Here is a 19,106-nt window from a genome sequence, read left to right on the forward strand (position 1 = left end):
AAATACATTATCATTTATTTAATATCCATATATAAGTGAATACTTACCGTATTTACTTTTCTTGGTCTGAGTTACTTCAGGATTATTTTTTCATAGTTCCATTCATTTGCCTGCAAATTTCATAATGTCTTTTTTTTTTTTACTGAGTAATACTCAATAATTTTTTTAAAGGCTAAGGTTGAAGCCGGTCAGCCTGGTCTACAAAGTGAGTCCGGGATAGTCAGGGCTACACAAAGAAACCCTGTCTCAAACAACAAAAACAGAAAAACGCTGAGGGGGAAGCTCCCTGTTGAAATGCTTATCCTGCATGTGCAAAGCTCAGGGCGCAGACACTGGGACTGAAAAAATAGAAGTAGCTACAGAAGTGTGTCTAAATACCTAACATTTCTCTAGATCCCTAAATAACCACCAGAAGAAGCTTGTCAGTGGCCTCAGAGTTGCTGCTTCTGTGTTACCCTGGATTGCTGTTAAGCCAGATGTATGACTTCAGGCAAAATGACCTCATCCCCGAATTTCAGGTTCATAATCTGTAATGCGAGGATATGATAATGCTAACCTACACCTACCAGGATTGCTATAAGTCTTAAATAATGGGTGTCCCTAAAACAGGGATCTTGGGAAAGGTTGCAAAAGAAGCTGGCTTCTTGCTGAGACACGGCTCGAGACGCGATGCCCCATCATACGTGCCTCCTCTTTCAAGCAGAGCCCCAATGAAGCAGTGTACCCAGGCTAGCCACAGTTTCCAAGTCGGGCCTGTTCTTCAGGAGGCAGGGTCTGCCCTGGGTGGGCTGCCACCAATAGAGGCCGGACCTCAACACTGGCAATTTGGAACGTAGGCCCCACCTGTCACCTAGAAATTAGTGGCCTGACCAATCACAGGCTTTGGCTGATGGACCTTCTAAGCCAATTAGAGGAGAGGACACAACAGGGTTGGAACCAGGACTGGGTAAAAGAGATGATGGATCACGTTCTGGACAGGGGATGGTCGAGGCCAAGTTTGGGAAGCACAGAGTGAGACATACACCTACTGCCTACTACTCCCAGCTGTATAACGTTTCCTGTCCTTCCACTTCCGGGTTTGTTCCACTCTCATTTTACTTTCCGGGCCCTCTCCAGCTCCAGAACAAACTCCATTTCTTGGGTCTGGTTTCTACTCAAGCCCACAAGCCCAGCCTCAGTCTTCCGCATCCAAACCCAGGCTCCGCCTAAATCCCTTCCACCTTCACAAACCACGCCCCTGGTATCTGGGCTAAATTGGGCCCACCTACCTTGACTATGCCACGTGCCTTCGCCTAAAGCTCCACCCATCTCACAGGGGGCCTCCCTGTGTTCCTCCAGGCTTCAACTCTTCCTAAGAGCCTTGCCATTTGTTACTTCTTAACTTTCGTAGGTAGGCCTGGCTGGGCTGGAACTCGATGTATACATCAGCTGGCCTCGAACTCAGAGACCCATCTGCACTGCTTCCTGAGCGCTAAGATGAAAGCACCGAGGGGGTGCGCATGCTGCCCTGTGCGTGGGAACAGAGGACCACTCTCCTTCCACTGTGTGGCTCCCTGGAATCAAACTTCAGTGGCCAGGCGTGATGCCAACTGCCCTTACCTGCTGAGCTGTCCCGAGGCCCCAAACACCGCGGTCGGCTACAGGAACCATTTTAATTCCCTGTCCCTGTCTTAAACTCCTCCCTACGGTCCCTCTCTCCCCCGAAGTTCCTCCCCCAACCCCAGAAAACAGGTCCTCGTAGGCTCCACCCCCCTCATCCTTAGGTGTCGCATTCCGCCCAGGTAGTTCACCTGGCACTTTAGAGTGAGTCATGTGCGGTGCTTGTCTCTGCCCGAGCCGCTCACCTGTTTCCTCAGCGGATCCCGCGGACCCCGACAGCACGGTGGGACCCCAAAGCAAAGGCGGCGGGCAGCGGGCGCCGGCGCCCTCGGCGCAGTCCCCGGACCGCGGCTGCGTGGCCGCGCCCGAGCGGGAGGAGATGCCCGAGTTTGTGGTGACCGCGCTGCTCGCGCCCTCGCGCCTCTCGCTGAAGCTGCTGCGCGCCCTGGTGCTGAGCCTGGTGTACTTGGCCGCCGTCGCCGCGGCGCTCGTCTACGGCTGCGTCGCGCTCACCAGCGTGCTCTGCCGCCCCCGTCGGGGCTGCCGCGGCCGCCCGCGGCGGGCGGCTCCCGCGTGCCTGCGCGACCCCACGCTGGGCGAGCACTGCTTTCTGACCCTCAGGGTGAGTTCCCCTCCGAGGCGGCTTCCGCGGGGTGGGTGCGGGCTGAGGAGAGGAGATGGGAAAGCCGAGCCGAGCCGTCCTTGGGGGCTCGAGTCTGGCGAGGAAGCTCCCTTCCCCCTCACCGCTCAGCTCCTACTTAGACTGAGTCTTCCCGCAGAGTTCCGGCCTGCGTCTGCACTACGTCTCCGCCGGTCGTGGCAACGGGCCCCTCATGCTATTTCTGCATGGCTTCCCAGAGAACTGGTATGTCTGGGTCCCGGGGTCCTGGAGCTCCCCGGACTACGGAAAGGTAGAGTTCTGACTATGAGGTACTTAGGAGACAGGAACAGACAGGGTTGAGTAGTCCCGGGGGTACAGAGCATAGAAAGCCCAGATGGTGTGCAAAGGGCAGAGATATTGACCCCGAGAGCTGGTTATTCCCTGTGAAGAGATGGGGTTTATTGAAGATGAGGTGGCCTCCGGCCTCTCTGCCTGGGGTTCCACTACTTCCTTTCTAAGAAGTCCACAGAAGAAAGGTGGGGTGGCCCAAAGAGGTGCACCCAAAAAAGCTGACTCAATTCCCAACTCCCTTGCCCGACAGGTTCTCCTGGCGCTACCAGCTGCGGGAGTTCCAGAGCCATTTCCATGTAGTGGCCGTAGACTTGCGTGGTTACGGCCCCTCTGACTCTCCAAAGGATGTGGACTGTTACACGGTTGGCCTGCTGTTGGCTGATATCAAGGATATCATCCTAGGCCTAGGTACGAGCCACTGCCCAGCCCAGGAGAGGGCTCTCCCATCCTGTGTGTACTCACGGCAGCTTTGCTCCCTTCAGGACCCACTCCTACACTTCTGCCTCATAACTATGGCATCTTAAACCGTTGTGTCTGTCCCTGCCTTCCACCTAGGGTACTCCAAGTGCATCCTCGTGAGCCACGACTGGGGGGCTGCCCTTGCCTGGGATTTCTCCATCTACTTCCCGTCCTTAGTAGAGCGGATGGTTGTGGTCAACGGACCTCCCATGTCAGTGTTCCAAGGTGTGTTGGGATTTGCCTAAATGCCATCGTGTTCATCTGTGACTGTTCAGTGTGGCAGGGACAGAGATAAATGAAGAGTACACTTACCAATAACCTACTTTTTTTGGAGCACTTTCAGGTTGGAGGAGAGTATAACGAAATGCTTCAGACTAGGGCTAGGGTATAGCTATGTGGTTGAACATTTGTTTAGCATAGTAGAGGGTCTGGGTGTGATCTCAAGCACTGAAAAAGAGAGAAGGAGAGAGGGAGTGAGAAAGAGAGGAAGAAGGGGGAAGGCACAGGTCAGGAGCACTTCTGATTTTGTATTTTCTTTTATTTTGGACTCTTTACACACATAATCTGATAGATGTCTTGTTGCCAAAGCCTGCATCTAAGCATAGAACTAATTTATGCTTCCTATATGCTTTCTACATATAGACTGAAAAAAAATTAGTGCAATAATTTTAGTGATTTTGTGTCTGGAGGAAAGTTTGTGGAGTTGGCTATAACAGCATACAGCTGTTGATGTCAACACTTGAGGGGCAGGGACAGTAGAGGTGGCTCAGCAGTAGAGAGCACTTGCTAGTCAAAGAGCCCAAGCTCAACTCCCAGTGCCCACATGGTAGCTCACATTCACCTGGAACTCCAGTCCCAAAGGACCTGAGTGTCCTCATCTGGCCTCTGTGAATACTAGCACATACGAGGCATAAATACATATAGGTAGTCAATAATACAAGTTAATAAAAAGAATTAAGTCTAAAAAGAAGCCAGGCATCGTGGTATATTCCTTTAATCCCAGCATGCAGGAGACAGAGACAGGGGGATCTCTATGAGTTTGAGGCCAGCCTGGTCTACAGAGTGAGACCCTGTCTAAACAAAACAAAACAAAACAAAACTGAACCAAACTAAAGCATAACTAAGTCTAAAAAAAATCAGTTCGTGGGAAGCTGAGGCAAGAGGATCATGACTTAGAAGCCAGCTAAGAGTGCAAGATCCTGTCTGAAATAAACATCACACACACACACACACACACACACACACACACACACGACTGTACAATGAACCATCAGAGGTAAACTGTGGAATTTTTCACTTGTAGCACTGTAATAACACTCAAAAGTTTCATCAAGGTATGATGGCACACACTTTTTTTTTTTTTTTGGCATATACTTTTAATCCTAGCATTTGGGAGGCAAGAGGCAGGTAGATTTCTCTGAGTTTGAGACTAGCCTGGTCTACAGAGTGAGTTCTAAGTTAGCCAGGGCAACATAGTCAGACCCTGTCTCTAAAAATTAAAGCCATTCAGGTTTTGGAGCATTTAAAATTTTTGGACAGGATGGTCAACCTCTGCCTTCCGGTTTCCTATCATAAACTTGCATACAAGCCACTATTCAGGGCTCTTGGGCTTGTGAAACTGCTGTTAGCTTCATGTTCCAGCTGAGGGAAACTGAGGCAAAGGAAATGATGTCTGCTTTTTCTTTTCTGCTCTCTCTTCCCCTCCCTCCCTCTCCCTCTCTCTCTCTCTCTCTCTTGTGACAAGAATCTCACCATGTAGCCTTAACTGGCTTGGAGTTTGCTATATACCAGGCTGGCCTCAGACTCATAAAGATACATCTGCCGCTGCCTCCTGAATGCTGGAATCAAAGGCACACATGCCTCTACACCCAATCAAAGGCACACATGCCTCTACACCCAACATTGACAGCAAAGATGCAAACAATGAATAAGACACACTATAATAGACTCAGAGGCCCTCTCTGTCCACCTAATATCTTTTGTCACTTGTCCTTTACTTACTGGTTTGTTTGTATAGGGGTGGAGGGGAGGTAGTAGAATCTAGAGCCTCAAGATTGCTAATCACATTCTCTATCACTGAACCACACCTCATACGTCACCTAAATAGCACTGTAATCTTTACTGCCTTTACTATCTGTCTCCTACGCCTTTCTGCATGGGCCTGGTACACAGTAGGCTGTCAGTAAATGTTTATTAGCTGAAGCTTGGAGGATGTGTCCAGGCCTAAGCAAGAGGCCTGCTGGTGTCTCTGGGGGAACCCAGGAGCTGCAGAGGGAGGTACCCCTATTTGTTTTTGTTCTGATTTTTTTGAGATGGAGTTTGTCTGTGCAGCCCCAGCTGTCTTGGAACATGTTTGTAGACCAGGCTGGCCTCAAACTCAGAGATCCCCCTGCCTCTACCTTCTGAATGCTGGGATTAAAGGCGTGCACCACCGCTACCCAGTAAGAGTTATTTTTTTGTTCTCTGATTATATGTATGTATCTGTGGTGTGTGAGCTCGTGTGCATCCATGCATACACACACACACCATGGAAGCTAGAAGAGAGCACCACATCCCATGGAGCTAGAGTTGCCGGCCATGTGCCACAGGACATGGGTGCTGGGAAGCAACCTTAGGTTTTCTGGAAGAGCAGCAAGCACTTCACACACTGAGCCATCTCCTCAGCTTTACCTGTTCCGTAGATCCAAACACACATGGCAGGGCAGCACCCAGCAGGAGAGGGTCATTGTCTTCACAGGAGCCGGTGAGTAGGGATGTGGGAATAGAGGGCCACCCCAAGCCCAGACCTCACATCCTTTACCCTCTTCCCAGAATACTCAGTCCGCCACATCGGCCAGCTATTCCGATCAAACTACATGTTCCTGTTCCAGCTTCCCCGGCTGCCAGAGACGCTGCTGTCTCTGTCCGACTTCCAGGTGCAGTGAGGGGAAGGTCTAGAAATGGGGGTTAGAGACTGGGGACGGGCAGGCTGGACACTAAACCGGCACGCTATTGTATATGCCCAGTTGCTAAAAACCACGTACACCGACCGCAAGAACGGCATCCCGCGCCTGACCCCGTGTGAACTTGAAGCTTTCCTCTATCACTTCTCACAACCCGGAGGACTCACTGGGCCCATCAACTTCTACAGGAACCTGTTCAGGTAAGGCTATACCCGGGAGAGAGGCTCAAAGAGTGCCAGGCAATGAACAGGAGAGTAGCCATTCTTCTGTCTCCTTGTCTGTCTCCGCCACAGGAACTTCCCCCTGGAGCCCCAGGAACTATCCACACCCACACTGCTGCTGTGGGGGGAGAAGGACCACACCTTGCAGCAGGGGCTGGTGGAAGCCATCCACAGGCGCTTTGTGCCGGGCCGGCTGGAGAGCCACATCCTGCCAGGCAGTGGCCACTGGATCCCACAGAGCCATCCTCAGGAGATGCACCGGTACATGTGGGCCTTCTTGCAAGACCTGCTGGGCTAGTGGCCCCTGTTTGCCAGCTCAGCAGGAACATGACATGCACATACCTGTCCTTGTGTGCCGGGAGTCCATTCGGTGTGCGCATACGGGGTGGACTCCCAGCTCACCCACAGCCAGTGACTCCCGAGCGGCACAGAAGCCTCTGTGGGTATCTGGCCTCACACATAGCACGAGCATTCTCATGTATGAGCAATCACTTTGACTCTGGCAGCCAGGTGTGTGTCTCCTTTGAGGAGAGAGATGCCAGGACTATCTCACCTCTCCTTACCTGAGCCTCCCTGCCGCCCCCGTGGCTGCACAAAACCATAAATTCTAACCTCTCTGTCTTGCTTTCCACCCTCAGGCTGCAGCTTAAGTCTTCCATGATATTGCATCCAGTGTATTTCTAAACTATGGCAACATCGCAATTTAAATGTTAACTACAGTGTTAACATTAAATTGTTAAATTACAGTGTCTCTGGAGCAGGGAGGATGGCTTAGTGGGTAAGGCCACTTGTTGCTCTTGTAGAGGATATGAGTTTAATTGTCAGCACCCACATGGAGTTTCACAGCCATCGATAAATCCATGTCTGTGGATCTGACACCCTCTTCTGGGAGACTGGCATGGGCACTGTGTACAGACGTACATGCAAGCAAAGCACTCCTACAAATAAAAAATTCTGTTTCGTTTTTCGAGTCAGGGTCTCTCTGTGTAGAGATCTCTTGAACTCACAGAGATCCTCCTGCCTCTGCCTCCCAAGTGCTAGGATTGAAGGCATGCACCACCACCATCCAGCAAAAATATTTATTTCTTACTGGTCAGGTGGCAAACTCCTTTAATCTTAGTGCTTGGGAGGCGGAGGCAGGAGGATCTCTGTGAGATTGAGGCCAGCCTGGTCTACAGAGTAGGTCCCAGGTAGCCAAAACTACACAAAGAGACCCTATCTTGATAAAACAAAATGAAACAAAACAAAATCAAGAAATATATATATATATATATATATATATATTTTTTTTTTTTTTTAAATATAGTGCCTTGGTTGCAATAGCTGTGTATTAACTGCTAAATCACATACGTGCAGGAAGCCGTACCAGACTGTCAATGAGGGTATTCTGGTTTAAGAAATCTGGCTCAGCAGGTGAAGGCGCTTGCCACCAAGCCTGACAGTCTGGGTTCGAGTGTATGTGTGCGCGCACACACACATACTAAATAAGTAAACCAACCTTTTTAAAAGGAAGGGTGGCTTGCTGGGCACGCCAGTCTGCACCTGTAATCTCAACACTTGAAAAGCTGAGGTGCGAATATTGTTGAGTTCAAGGCCACCCTGGGGTGCACAGCAGTACCATGTCTTAATAAATCAACAACGACAGCATTTCCTGTGTCTCCACGGAGTTGTGAGGAGATGGAGGGTTGGGCGCACTCAAGATTCGGCCTCGCCCGGAATCCACTGCCACAGCCAAGGAAGCCGTTGCTGCTGGAATTGTCGTGGACACCGATACAGCTTTACAAAAGTGCTGAAGATCAACCTCATCCATGATGGCCTGGTGCTCGGCATACTCGAAGCTGCCAAGGCCTTTGACAAGTGCTAAGGCCATCTCTGCGTGCTTTCATCCGATTGCGATGATCCTGTGTATGTCAGGGTGGCAGAGGTGCTTTGTGTGGGGTACCAGATCAACCTGAGATTGATGAGAACAAGAAACTAGGGGAATGGGAAGGCCTCAGAATCGAGGAAGAGGGGGAGCCAGGTAAAGTGGTTAATTACAGTTGTGTAATAGCTAAGGACTATGGCAAAGAATCTGAGGCTAAGGATGTTGTTGAAGAGTACAAAAAATAATAAGTCAGTTTGGGCTCATTTTCTTAAAAACAAACAAATAAAATAAAAAAAAAGTAAGCCACTTCCTTGCTGGCTCCTAATCACCTCACAAAGTAAGGACCCTCCTAGGACAACCAGGTGAATGAGTCCCCTCCTCTGAAGCCAAACTCAAGGCAGCTTCCAATGATCCCCCTCCCCATCACGCCCAAATTCAAGTCAGGTTAAATTTTCTCTTGTCAACCTGCCTCAGATCCCCAGGAAAATAACCGTGGATTCTGTTAGAAAGCCAGGCATGCTGGACTCAGCCCCAGAAAGGGCCAGCTCCTTGAGCTGGCATCTGGGAGCAGGCCAGACGTCTCAGCCTGTGACCACTAAGCCTGACGACCTCCATCCCTGAGGCACACACGACAGAAGGAAGGTCAGAGCTGGCTCCCACAGTTTGTCACCTGACCTCCACATGCGCGTCATAACCCTTGTGCATGCAAGCACAGAAACACATTGTACACACACACACAAATACACAGACACATGAATAAGTGGGCACCATCTGGGATCTGAGGTGTCTAGCTTCCAGTTTTTAAAATCTTCTGCTCGAAATTAGCCATTTTTTTTTTCTTAGTAGCCCAGGCTGGTGTTGAACTGGAAATCCTCTTGCCAAAGCTTCCTGAATGCTGGAGTTAAAGGTGTGTGCTACCATTTCTGGCTTAGCCAAACCTCTGCTGAATGTCTAAGGGCATGATGACCCGGCTTCTAAATGATGGGGTTAAAAATGAAGAGTGAAAGGTGGGCATGGCAGGTGGTGCATGCTTGTAAGCCCAGCACAGTGGAGACTATGGCAAAATGATCACAGGTTCAAGGCCAGCTTGAGCTATGCAGTGATCATGAAACCAGCTTCGGCTACAGAGCAAAACCCAGTCTCAGGAAGATAGAACAATTACAAAACAAGTGTGAGGTGGACCAGCAGCTCCAGACCGATCACAGTAATCATACTAATTTTATTGCCTAGTCTTTTGCAATTAACTAACTGATATATTCATTTATTTTGAGAACAGGATCTTACTATATAGCCTGAAGTTGCTATGTAGACCAGGCTGACCTGGAACTCACAGAGATTCGGTTGCCTCTGGCTCACTAGTACCAGAAATTAAAAGCACGCACTGGAGTGTGCTGGAGTGACAGTTCAGTGCTTAAGAGCACTGGCAGCTCTTCTGGAGGACCTGGGTTCAATTCCCAGTGGCTCATAACTGTCTGCAACTCCAGTTTGAGGAAACATGATACCCTCACATGGACATACATGCAAGGCAAAACACCAATGCGCATAAAATAAATAAAATATTTTTTAAAGGCCATTTAGTGGCTATTTAGTGTGGTGGTGTTGTTTTTAATATTTATTTATTTATTTTGAAACAGAATCTCACTGTACGTGACCCTGGCTTCAAACTCACAGAGATCCACTGGTCACTGCCTCTCAGTGCTGGAATTAAAGAAATGGGCCACCATGCCCAACTATTATTTTTAATGTGCATGAGTCTTTGCCTGTACGCATGCACGCCTGGTGCCCACGGAGCCCAGAAAAGGACATCAGGTTGCTGGGATGTTAGGTCTCCTGCGAGAGCAACAAGCGTTCCTATGTGCTGTGTTTATAGGTACATCCTACCGTCAACTTGGCATTCTTTCCTGGGTTTTTGTTTGTTTGTTTGTTTGGTTGGTTGGTTGGTTTGGTTTGGTTTTTCAAGACAGGGTTTCTCTGTGTAGCTCTGGATGTCCTGGACTCACTTTGTAGACTAGGCTGCCCTCGAACTCACAGATCTCCTCCTGCCTCTGCCTCCCTGAGTGCTGGGATTACAAGTGTGCAACATCTCACCCAGCTGTTGTAGATAGATAGATAGATAGATAGATAGATAGATGGATGGATGGATGGATGGATGGATGGATAGATAGATAGATAGATAGATAGATGGATAGATATTGATATTGATATAGCCCTGGCTGTCCTGGAACTCAGAGATCTTCCTGCCTCTGCCTCTTGGGTGCTGGGACTAAAGGCTCATGCCACCACTGCCTGGCTTATTTTGCATTTTTATTTTTTTATTCACTCTGTGGTTTCTGGGGATTGAACTCACCTTTCCCCACTGAGCCATCTCACTGCTCCTCTCTCCCTTGTAAAATTACATTTCATTTATTTAGTTCCTGTGCCTTTGTGTATGTGTGTGTGGGGGGATTGTACACATGGATGTCACAGGACATCCTGTGGGTTCTTTCTCTACCATTGTGGTCCTAGGACCCGAACTCAGACACGGACCTCTGCCACGGAACACTCTCGCCTGCCTCTTCTCTAAGAAATTACATTCATTGTTGATTGATGTGTGTGTGCTGTAGTGCTACCATGCTTGCTGCGGAAGTCAGAGCCAGCTTGAGAAAGTTCATTCTCCCCTTCCACTGTGCGGGTCCCAGCAATCAACATTAGCACGGCAGCCAGCACTTTGCCAGATGAGCCGCTCATCGCTTTGATTCCTGCTCCTTCCCTGTGAACAACAGAGTCACCTGCAGCGCCAGGGCTGAAAAATGCCTTCTGTTCTGGAAATGAGCCTGCCAGAGCCCTCCGGGCTGGCCATCGCCCTCTGTCCTCTCTGGTTCCTAAAGAGACATGCTTTTTCCTCAGCTGTCAGCTGCTGTTGTAGGTTCTGGGGACAGAATGTGAGTCAGGGGGCCATCTTGGCATTCTGGAGTTCACAGAGGGGGCGGAATGGAAGGCTCTGCCAGTGAGTGGCAGAACTCAGATAAGGCTTCCCAGGAGGATACAGTCCTCCCTGGGGAAGGCAGGGCTGCACTTTTCCCAGGATTAGAAAACAGCCGCTAGGAAGGGAATAAGCTCCAGGCATTGGCGTGATGGGGAAGTCAGTCACTGCTCCCAGACCGTCAGGGGCTGCAAGCCGACTGTCAAAGGGAGCCGGAGAGATGTTTTTTAACAGAGGAGGGACATGGCTTGCATTTTGAAGAGCTGCCTGTGGCTGCTGGACAGTTTATGCAAGAATGCGCGCGGGGAGACAGGAAAGGACTTTCTCAGACTGTAGGGGGGTGGGGAGCGGGGACTGAGGACCCCTAGGGCCTGGCCTACACGCACTATAGGGCAGGACCAAGGCCCTCCTCCCTGTGGGTCAGAAGGAGAGGGCGTCAGATCTTAGAGCGGAGGGCTTGGGCAAGAAAATCTGTAGGCCGAATGAGGGCCGAGACCAGGATGGTGGGTCCACCGATGGTTGCTAGGGTGACGGGAAACGGGTTGATGGTTGACCAGAACGAGATAGCGGTTGTCTGGGTGACTAAAGAGGCCCAGGCAAAGGCTGACCGCAGGCCTTGGACAGTTGCTGGGACGGTTGCCAGGGTAACCAGCTCTGCCTTCAGTCTGCACCCCCACTCCCGCCCCCACAGCGCGAGGAGGGTGGAACAAGGGAGAGGGAGGAGGCAGAGGAAGGTGTCTTCTGAAGGAGGGATCGGATTCAGTTTGTGCAGAGTCCTCTGGCCAAGGTCGGCCTAGCCCGAGCCAATCAATTTCGGAGTGAATTTCTTCTGACAGGGGAACCTAGAGAACGCATCACTTGGGACAGGAGTGGAGGCCTGGGCTCCTCTAGCCTACTTTCCTTCATTCATTCATCATTCACTCATTCATTCGTTCGTCCGTCCGTTCATTCATCACTTCATGCCACAGGAGTCAAACACCCTGAGCCCTGCTCCGGAGGAAGGATGGAGGAGACACAAAATTGAACAGGGACAGAGACAAGCAAGAATGTGGGCAGGCCCCAGCTGAATAAGTAGTTGGACAGGGCAGTGACCTGACAGGAGGAAGAGAAGGGAGGCTGCCTGGAAGAGGCAGTCACAGTCTTGAACCTTGGGGGGAAAATGTGTTCCACCCTAGGCGCCTTGTCACCCACGCTGATTAATCATTCCCTTGAGACTGACTGGAGGACAGTGTGGGCTAGGACTCGGGGTTGTAAAGGGCTTCAGAATACCAGCAAGGGAGGAGCCAGGACAAATCCGTAAGAGGAATGTCATTTCGGGGTGAGTAAGGGGGGGGGGGTCAAATGTGGTGGGGGCGGAGTCTGAGAGAGGGTTAGGCAGGCTGGACTGATAGACCGGTGAAGTCTAGGCAAAGGGAGACACGTGTAGGAAGGTCCAGATGAAGATCAGAGGTGTGCACAAATTAAGAGGTCCGGACTTGGAAACATCTTACAGGTTAAAGGGCAGAGACAGCCTTAGCATGTGCTGGGAGATGGGTGAGGGGTGGAACAGTGAACCTGGGACATCCCTCCATCTCCATAGCAAAGAGGGCCCCAGTATCTATGAAGAGAAAAAGAAGCCAACTGGGCTGTGTGCACATTTCTCTTCCCCAGCAATGAAAATGGGGCTTGATATCAAAAGAAGCCTGGTGTAGCCTGTGGTTTCAAAAGATGTTGAGCAACAGAGGGTGAGGACCAAGGATGCAGATTCCTGTAGAGCTCAGAGAGCTAAACGTCCCTCAACATGGAGAAGGACGAAAACTGGAAGGCTAGGCAGAGCTGGATACCCTGAGGGAGGGTAAGCAGGGTGAGGCCAGAGGTCTAGGGACCTTTCTGAAGCTAGTGGATGGGCAGAGGATGGAGGGAAACCTCAGAAGCCTCTGACTGCCCATAGGAAAGAAAGGATGTCAGCAGAGACAGAGTCATGTACACAGGATCTTTGGTCGGTTAGGGCAGCTGAAGGAAGGCCGCAGGGAAGGACCTAAAAGCTAGTGTCTTTCTCTCTTCCGAAGTGATCGTCTGTTCTCTGTCAGCGATTCCATTTGTCCAACCCTTTGGAAAGCATAGGAGACAAAGGAAGAGCAGAGATAGGATAGAAGGAGATAGAGCAGGGTGGGCAGGGGGGAGATGAGCATTGGCTGGAAAACGGAGATTGAGCCTGTGGCTAAGGAAGAAGGAACAATTAATCCTAGTGCCTTTTCCTGTTTATTTTATTTTCATTATGTGTGTGTGTGTGAGATGAGTGTGCATGCATGTGCCGTGGCATGAATAGAAAGGTCAGAGGAAAGCTTTGTGAACTGGATTCTCTTCCAGCTTCGTACCCGTGCAGTCAGGCTTATACAGGGAGCATCTTCCCCTGCTGAGCCATCCTCTTGCCAGTCCCTCACTTCTGACTTTGTCTTTTTCATTTTTATTTATTTATCTTGTTTATCAAGACAAGGTCTCTCTATGTAGCTAGCTTAGACATTTCTTGAATTTTCTGTGTAGCTTAGGCTGGCCTTAAACACACAGCCTCAACTTCCCAAACTCAGGGACCGCAAGCACCTCTACCATGCCCCGATCCTCAAGGCTTGTTAAAGAATACACATTTATTGTATTTATATGTGTGCCTGAGTTTATGTGCAGCTGTGACAGTTTACGCATGCTTTGTATGTGCAGGTTTTTAAGAGTTGTATCCTTTAGAGGTTAGAGAGATAGCTCAGTGCCTAAGAGCATGCATTGCTCTTTCAGAGGATCTAAATTTGATTCCCAGCACCCATATCAGGGACCTCACAAACTGCCTCTAACTCCAGAGAATCTGACACCCTCTTCAGGCTCTTTGGACACTTTCAAACACATGTACACAAACACATACACACACATACCTAAAATAAAATAAACATTTTAAATATGGTTTTTAAACATTTTACAGTGATAGGAATTGAGCCAAGAGTTGCACAGCTCTGTCACTGAGTTGCAGGGAAGCAACCTCCTTTCTCTGAAGCAGGAAGAAAGAGCAGAAGAACACAAGTGCTTAGAAGCAGGGGTGACATTCCCTCTTTCCCTCGCCAAAGCTGCTACAGCAGTAGCTTATCTCAACTGAAACGAGTCTCCTCCTGTCCACTTCCCTTTCCACCCCATCTCCTCCCTTCAATAGCATTTTAATGGGACCGGGGTATCTGAATCCAGACAAGGGGCTCTGTGACACTGGGCTGGTCCTGGTGTCGTATATATTTCAAGTCCCAGCTTCTTCTGACTCATTGGCAGTTGCTAGGCCTGGGGAGGCAGGGGAGTGGCCCAGTGGCAAATGCTTGCCAAGTATACATGGCAGCCTTAGGGTCTAGCTTCAGCACCACACTAAATTAGACAATCATTTTACCTCTTGTGCATCAGACTGTTTGGTAGTCAGTAGGGGCTCAGCACTGTGGGCAGGGAGCCCACAGAGCCCATGGTCTGATGGGAACCCATGCAGGATCACATGGAAGGCCTTGGCTTTTCATGTGAAGGGGGTGGGTGTCCCCTAAGAGACAAGAAGATGGGACTTTTCGGAATGTTCTGTTTACAAGGTCACCAGATCACCGTCTCACACTAAAGTTCTCCAGTGGTTTCCACTGAACTTGGTGTCAAAAGGCCTCTTGGAACTCAGCCTTCTAGTTCACTTGAACTCTTGGTAAAGCTCTACCCCAGAAGCCAGGCGCAGTGGCACACGCCTGTAATCCCAGCACTCAGGGAGGCAGAGGCAGGCGAATCTCTGTGAGTTCAAGGCCAGCCTGGTCTACAAAGTGAGTCCAAGAAAGCCAGGGCTACACAGAGACACCCTGTCTCAAAACAAAACAACAACAAAAACAACAAGAACAAAACAAAAAAGCTCTACCCCAGAGCCCCTGCCTCCTTCTTCCCTCAGGAATGCCTACTCACTGTTTCCTCTCCCCAGGCTGCTGGCCTCCCCAGCTCACTTGTTCTTTAATTTTTTTTCTATGACTCTCCCTCCTTAGAAAGTCCTTCCTGGATCCTCTCCCTTCTTACTGCCACATTTACCCATGATATCTCAATAGGTTTTTGCTTTCTTTTGTTGTTTTCTTTTCTCCTCTAGGCTCTAAGGATTGAACCTATGGCCTCACGTGTCAGGTAAATCTTCTCTTACTGAGTTATACACCCAGACCTTTTAATTTTTGAAACAGGGTCTTATTAAGTTGTGCAGGTTAGCTTCCTTGATGCACGGATTTCAGGTTTGCATCACCATGTCTGGCTGCAAGAGTTTTTAATGTCTTATTTTATTCTTTTTAATTTTATGTGCATTGATATTTGTTTGTATGTATGTATGTCTGTATGAGGGTATTGGATCCCCTGGAACTGGAGTTACTGTGAGCTGCCATGTGGGTGCTGGGAATTGAACCTGGGTCTTTTGAGCCATTTCCAGCCTGCTATTCATTTATTTTCATGTGTGTGTTTTGCCTGCTTGTCTGTCTGTGCACCACATGTGTGTAGGTGCCCTTGGATGATACTGGACCTGGAGTTATAGGCAGTTGTGCGCTACCATGTAGGTGACAGGAACTGAACTCAGGTCCTGTGCAAGAGGAGCATGTGTTATTGACTGCTGAGCTATCTCTCTCAGGCTCCCTCTGTCTTCTGTTTCGTTTTGTTGTTGTTGTTGTTGTTTTGTTTTTGGAGAGAGTGTCTCACTGTGCAGCTCTGGCCATCCTGGAACGCTCTGTAGACCAGGCTGGTCTTGAACTCACAGAATTCTGCCTGTGTTTCCTCCTGAATGCGGGGACTAAAGGTGTACACCAGAATGTGGGGTCCTTTCTGCTCTTTTACATATATTTATATTTTTGTTTGTTTCCATTTTGGGGACCAGACATAAGACCACACTTGTACTAGGCAATACTGTACCTAGCTGTTTGTTTATCTGCTAGGTTGTGTGTGGCTTAGTTTGTTTGTTTTTGTATTTGTTTGTTTGTTTGTTTTTTGTCAACTTTACACAGGCTAGGGCTATCTTGGAAGAAGGAACCTTAATTGAGAAAGTGCTATGAGATTGGCCTATAGGCAAGTCTGCAAGGCATTTTCTTGATTACTGATTGATGTGGGATGGGATGGCAGGTGCCACTCCTGGGTACGCAGTCTTGAGTTGTATAAAAAAGCACAATGAGCAAGCTATAAAAAGCGGTAAAGAGCATTCCTCTACAGTCTCTGCTTCAGCTCCTGCCTCTAGCTTCCTCTGTTGCATTCCTGCCTGGCTTCCTTGATGTTCACTGCACTATGAGATGAAATAAACCTATTCGTTTCCAAGTTGCTTTTGGATTTGCTGTTCTATCACACCAACAGAAAGAAAACTAAAGGGCTGGGAAGCTGGCTCAGTAGTTAAGTGTGATTCTCCTCTTCCCTGGGGAGCTGTTGGTCACCAGCCCGTGAAGGCAGGAGGGACAGAAGGTGAGACACAGGGCTCAGAAGGCTGCAAACAGAATGGAAATGACCTCCAGGAACCACTTTAGGGAGCTAGTTCAACTTTAATTTGGGAGAACAAAGGCTAGTACCCCTGGGAAGTGTGGCGGGCTCCAAGGATAGGTGCAGACAATTGGTTAGAACTAGGCACTTCAAGGATGCTTGCTTTGCGCTAACCAGGACATATGAATGAGAACGCAGAACCTAATTATCCTAAAGGCGCAGGGAGCAGAGAACTAGTAGGGAGCTGTGTCAAAGGTCATATATCAGACTTGGTTAGGAGCATCTGTGCCTAAAAAGACTCTCCAGATGAGGTCAGGCAGAGCCGGAGGCCCTGCTGGGGAGAGGGAGTCCCCCATCTAGTGCTGAGCTCAAAATGACTACCCAGACTGGGAAGACTGCAACCTTGAACATCAGGGTCCTTCCAACAGTTAAGAGCACTGGCTGTTCTTCCTGAGGATCCTGGTTCAATTCCCAGCACCCACAGGGCGGCTCACAACTGTCTGCAGCTCCAGTTAGAGGACCTGACACCCTCACACAGACGTAGATGCAGGCAAAACATTGATGCTCATACAAATAGTTAAAATTTTTTTTTTAAAGCAAACTAAGATAGGGCTTTTGTTTTGTTTTGTTTTGTTTTTGAAATAGGGCACCCCTCCATAGCCCAGGCTGCTCTTGAGTTCATAGCCGGCCTTCTTGACCAGAGTGCTGTGGTTGCAAGCCTTGCCACTGTGCCCAGCATCTTTTCTCTTGTCTATCACTCATCGGCGGAACCGGCTCTGACTTGGACTACCTCCAGCTACAATAAGGCCTGGTACTGAGTAGGTGTGCAAAAAGCCTTCGTCAGGCTCCGTGTGCCTCTACATCCCTGTAATCCCAGCACTTGGAGGGTAGAGGCAGGAGGAACAGGGTCATCTCTGGTTATATAGTGAGTTAGTGAGTGACCTCAAGGCCAGCCTAGAATACCTGAGAACCTGCCTCAAAAATAAAGAAATAAGTAAATAAATAAATAGGGCTGATAAGACGGTGCAGCAAGTACCTGCCACCAGGCTGAGGGTCTGCATCAATCCCAAAAACCCACCTGACGGGAAAGAGCCAACCCCGAAAGTTGCCCTCTGACCTTCACAAATGCCACGGGCACACGTGCTGGGCAGGCACACACATACGCACATACACATAAATAACGAGTAATGTTTTAAGACGTAATTAGGAAGGCTGAAGAGATGGCTCTGTGGTTAGGACCACTGGCTGCGCCTCTGGAGGATCTAGGTTCAATCCCCAGCACTCACCTGGCAGCTCACAGCTCCAGTTCCAGGGCATACCGTGCCCTTTTATGGCTTCTGGGGGCACCTGGCACTCTAGTGGGGCACAGACTTATGTGTAGACAAAACACCTGTGATAAACATAAGAAAATAAAAATAAAGAATTTAAGTGTGATTTAAAAAAAAAAAAACAACAGACAAGTAAGTAAACAAATGGTTTTGTGAATGAATGAATGAATGAAGAAAAGGTGGAGTGTTGGGGCAGCTCGTGACATGCTCAGAAGGCGAGGGGCCGGGAGGTGAAGTTGTTAATGAGAGTGCCCATACCACTCCGGACAGTTTGGCAGTCCAGGCATCAGAGGATCTAAGGAGGCCGAGTCATCAGGCCTGGCCGGGTCCCAGCCCACATGTCCTGGAGTTCCGGGCCTCGCCACACACGTGGCTTCTCTGCATCGCTCTGGGCTCTCACGGTACCCTTTCCGGGTGTGAGGACCGAGCCGGAGATTCTCCGCAGAGGGCGGTCCTGGGAGGAAAAGCTGAGGGCACGTTCTCAGGTTCCTAGTCCGCATGCCTACAGCTGCGTCTTGGCCTGGTCCCAGGTCCCAATCCCCGGGGACTGAGCTCATGGAGGAGAAATGTACTCCCTAGCCAAGGCAGCCAGCAGGGTCGGGGGAGGAGGCTCTTGCCTGTCCATACCATGCAGGTCTGAGCAGCTAAAGGCTGCAAAGTTGTGGGAACCATCACGGAGCCAGTCCTGTGCCCTTGGGACCCCGGAACCTTCCGCCAGAGCTACAGAAGGGCAGCAGGGATTTGAAGCTGATGAAGAGAGACCCTTCTTTCTGACCAATTCCTGTTTTGTAGCTGTGTCATGCCTTAGTCTCCACTCAGGAAATATCCGGTGGAACAGGAACCAAGGGATTAACAGATTACGTGGGTGCTTTTTGTGCCGGCTATCTCAGCACCCACCACAGCATCCATTCCGAGACAAGGTTCCCCCTCAGATGGAGAGGACTCGGCTCACCCGAGGGCTCTAGCTTTTCTCCCCCTGGCTGGAGACCCTTCTCTGGATCCCATGAGCACCTGAACGGATATGAACAGGGTGTTTTGGAACCTCCGTGACAGCTTTTAATGGAATCCTAACCCCTCTGGTCACTTCCTGGATTACCAAACCTTGCTCAACAGCCCTCCTCCGTTGGAGGCTCTTGGGGGCACACATCTTTCATCCGATCCTCAAAAAAAACAAAACCCTAAGTTTCCTGTGGGAAGGCTGTGGCCACAGAGGGAGATAGAGACATCCCAAGTCCCTTGTGAACAAGGCTGAATCATAGCGAGAGCTCAGGGGTGGGGAGAAGACAGCTTGAGGGGAGGAAGGGCTTCCTGGAGAGGAA

General features: G+C 49.7%; 1 protein-coding gene and 1 pseudogene across 1 annotated transcript; both read left to right on the plus strand.

Moving 5' to 3' along the window:
* The first annotated feature begins 1,397 nt into the window (after positions 1-1,397).
* Positions 1,398-9,610, plus strand: Ephx3 (epoxide hydrolase 3). Its single transcript, XM_060371067.1, has 7 exons — positions 1,398-2,221; positions 2,379-2,464; positions 2,802-2,955; positions 3,103-3,235; positions 5,822-5,925; positions 6,016-6,152; positions 6,246-9,610. The coding sequence occupies exons 1-7, from the start codon at positions 1,811-1,813 to the stop codon at positions 6,469-6,471; spliced, it is 1,251 nt and encodes a 416-aa protein (XP_060227050.1). The 5' UTR covers positions 1,398-1,810; the 3' UTR covers positions 6,472-9,610.
* Positions 7,072-9,610, plus strand: LOC110548903 (small ribosomal subunit protein eS12-like; annotated as a pseudogene).
* Positions 9,611-19,106: the final 9,496 nt, after the last annotated feature.

This window comes from Meriones unguiculatus, chromosome 17 (assembly GCF_030254825.1).
Source record: "Meriones unguiculatus strain TT.TT164.6M chromosome 17, Bangor_MerUng_6.1, whole genome shotgun sequence".
In the NCBI taxonomy this organism is placed as follows: domain Eukaryota; kingdom Metazoa; phylum Chordata; class Mammalia; order Rodentia; family Muridae; genus Meriones; species Meriones unguiculatus.

Bases quoted from the DNA above. Each gene is read 5' to 3' on its own strand.
- Ephx3 (XM_060371067.1), top strand. From the start codon at position 1,811: ATGTGCGGTGCTTGTCTCTGCCCGAGCCGCTCACCTGTTTCCTCAGCG. The intron at 2,222-2,378 runs GTGAGTTCCCCT...GTCTTCCCGCAG, and splicing joins ACTGCTTTCTGACCCTCAGG to AGTTCCGGCCTGCGTCTGCA. The intron at 2,465-2,801 runs GTATGTCTGGGT...CTTGCCCGACAG, and splicing joins CATGGCTTCCCAGAGAACTG to GTTCTCCTGGCGCTACCAGC.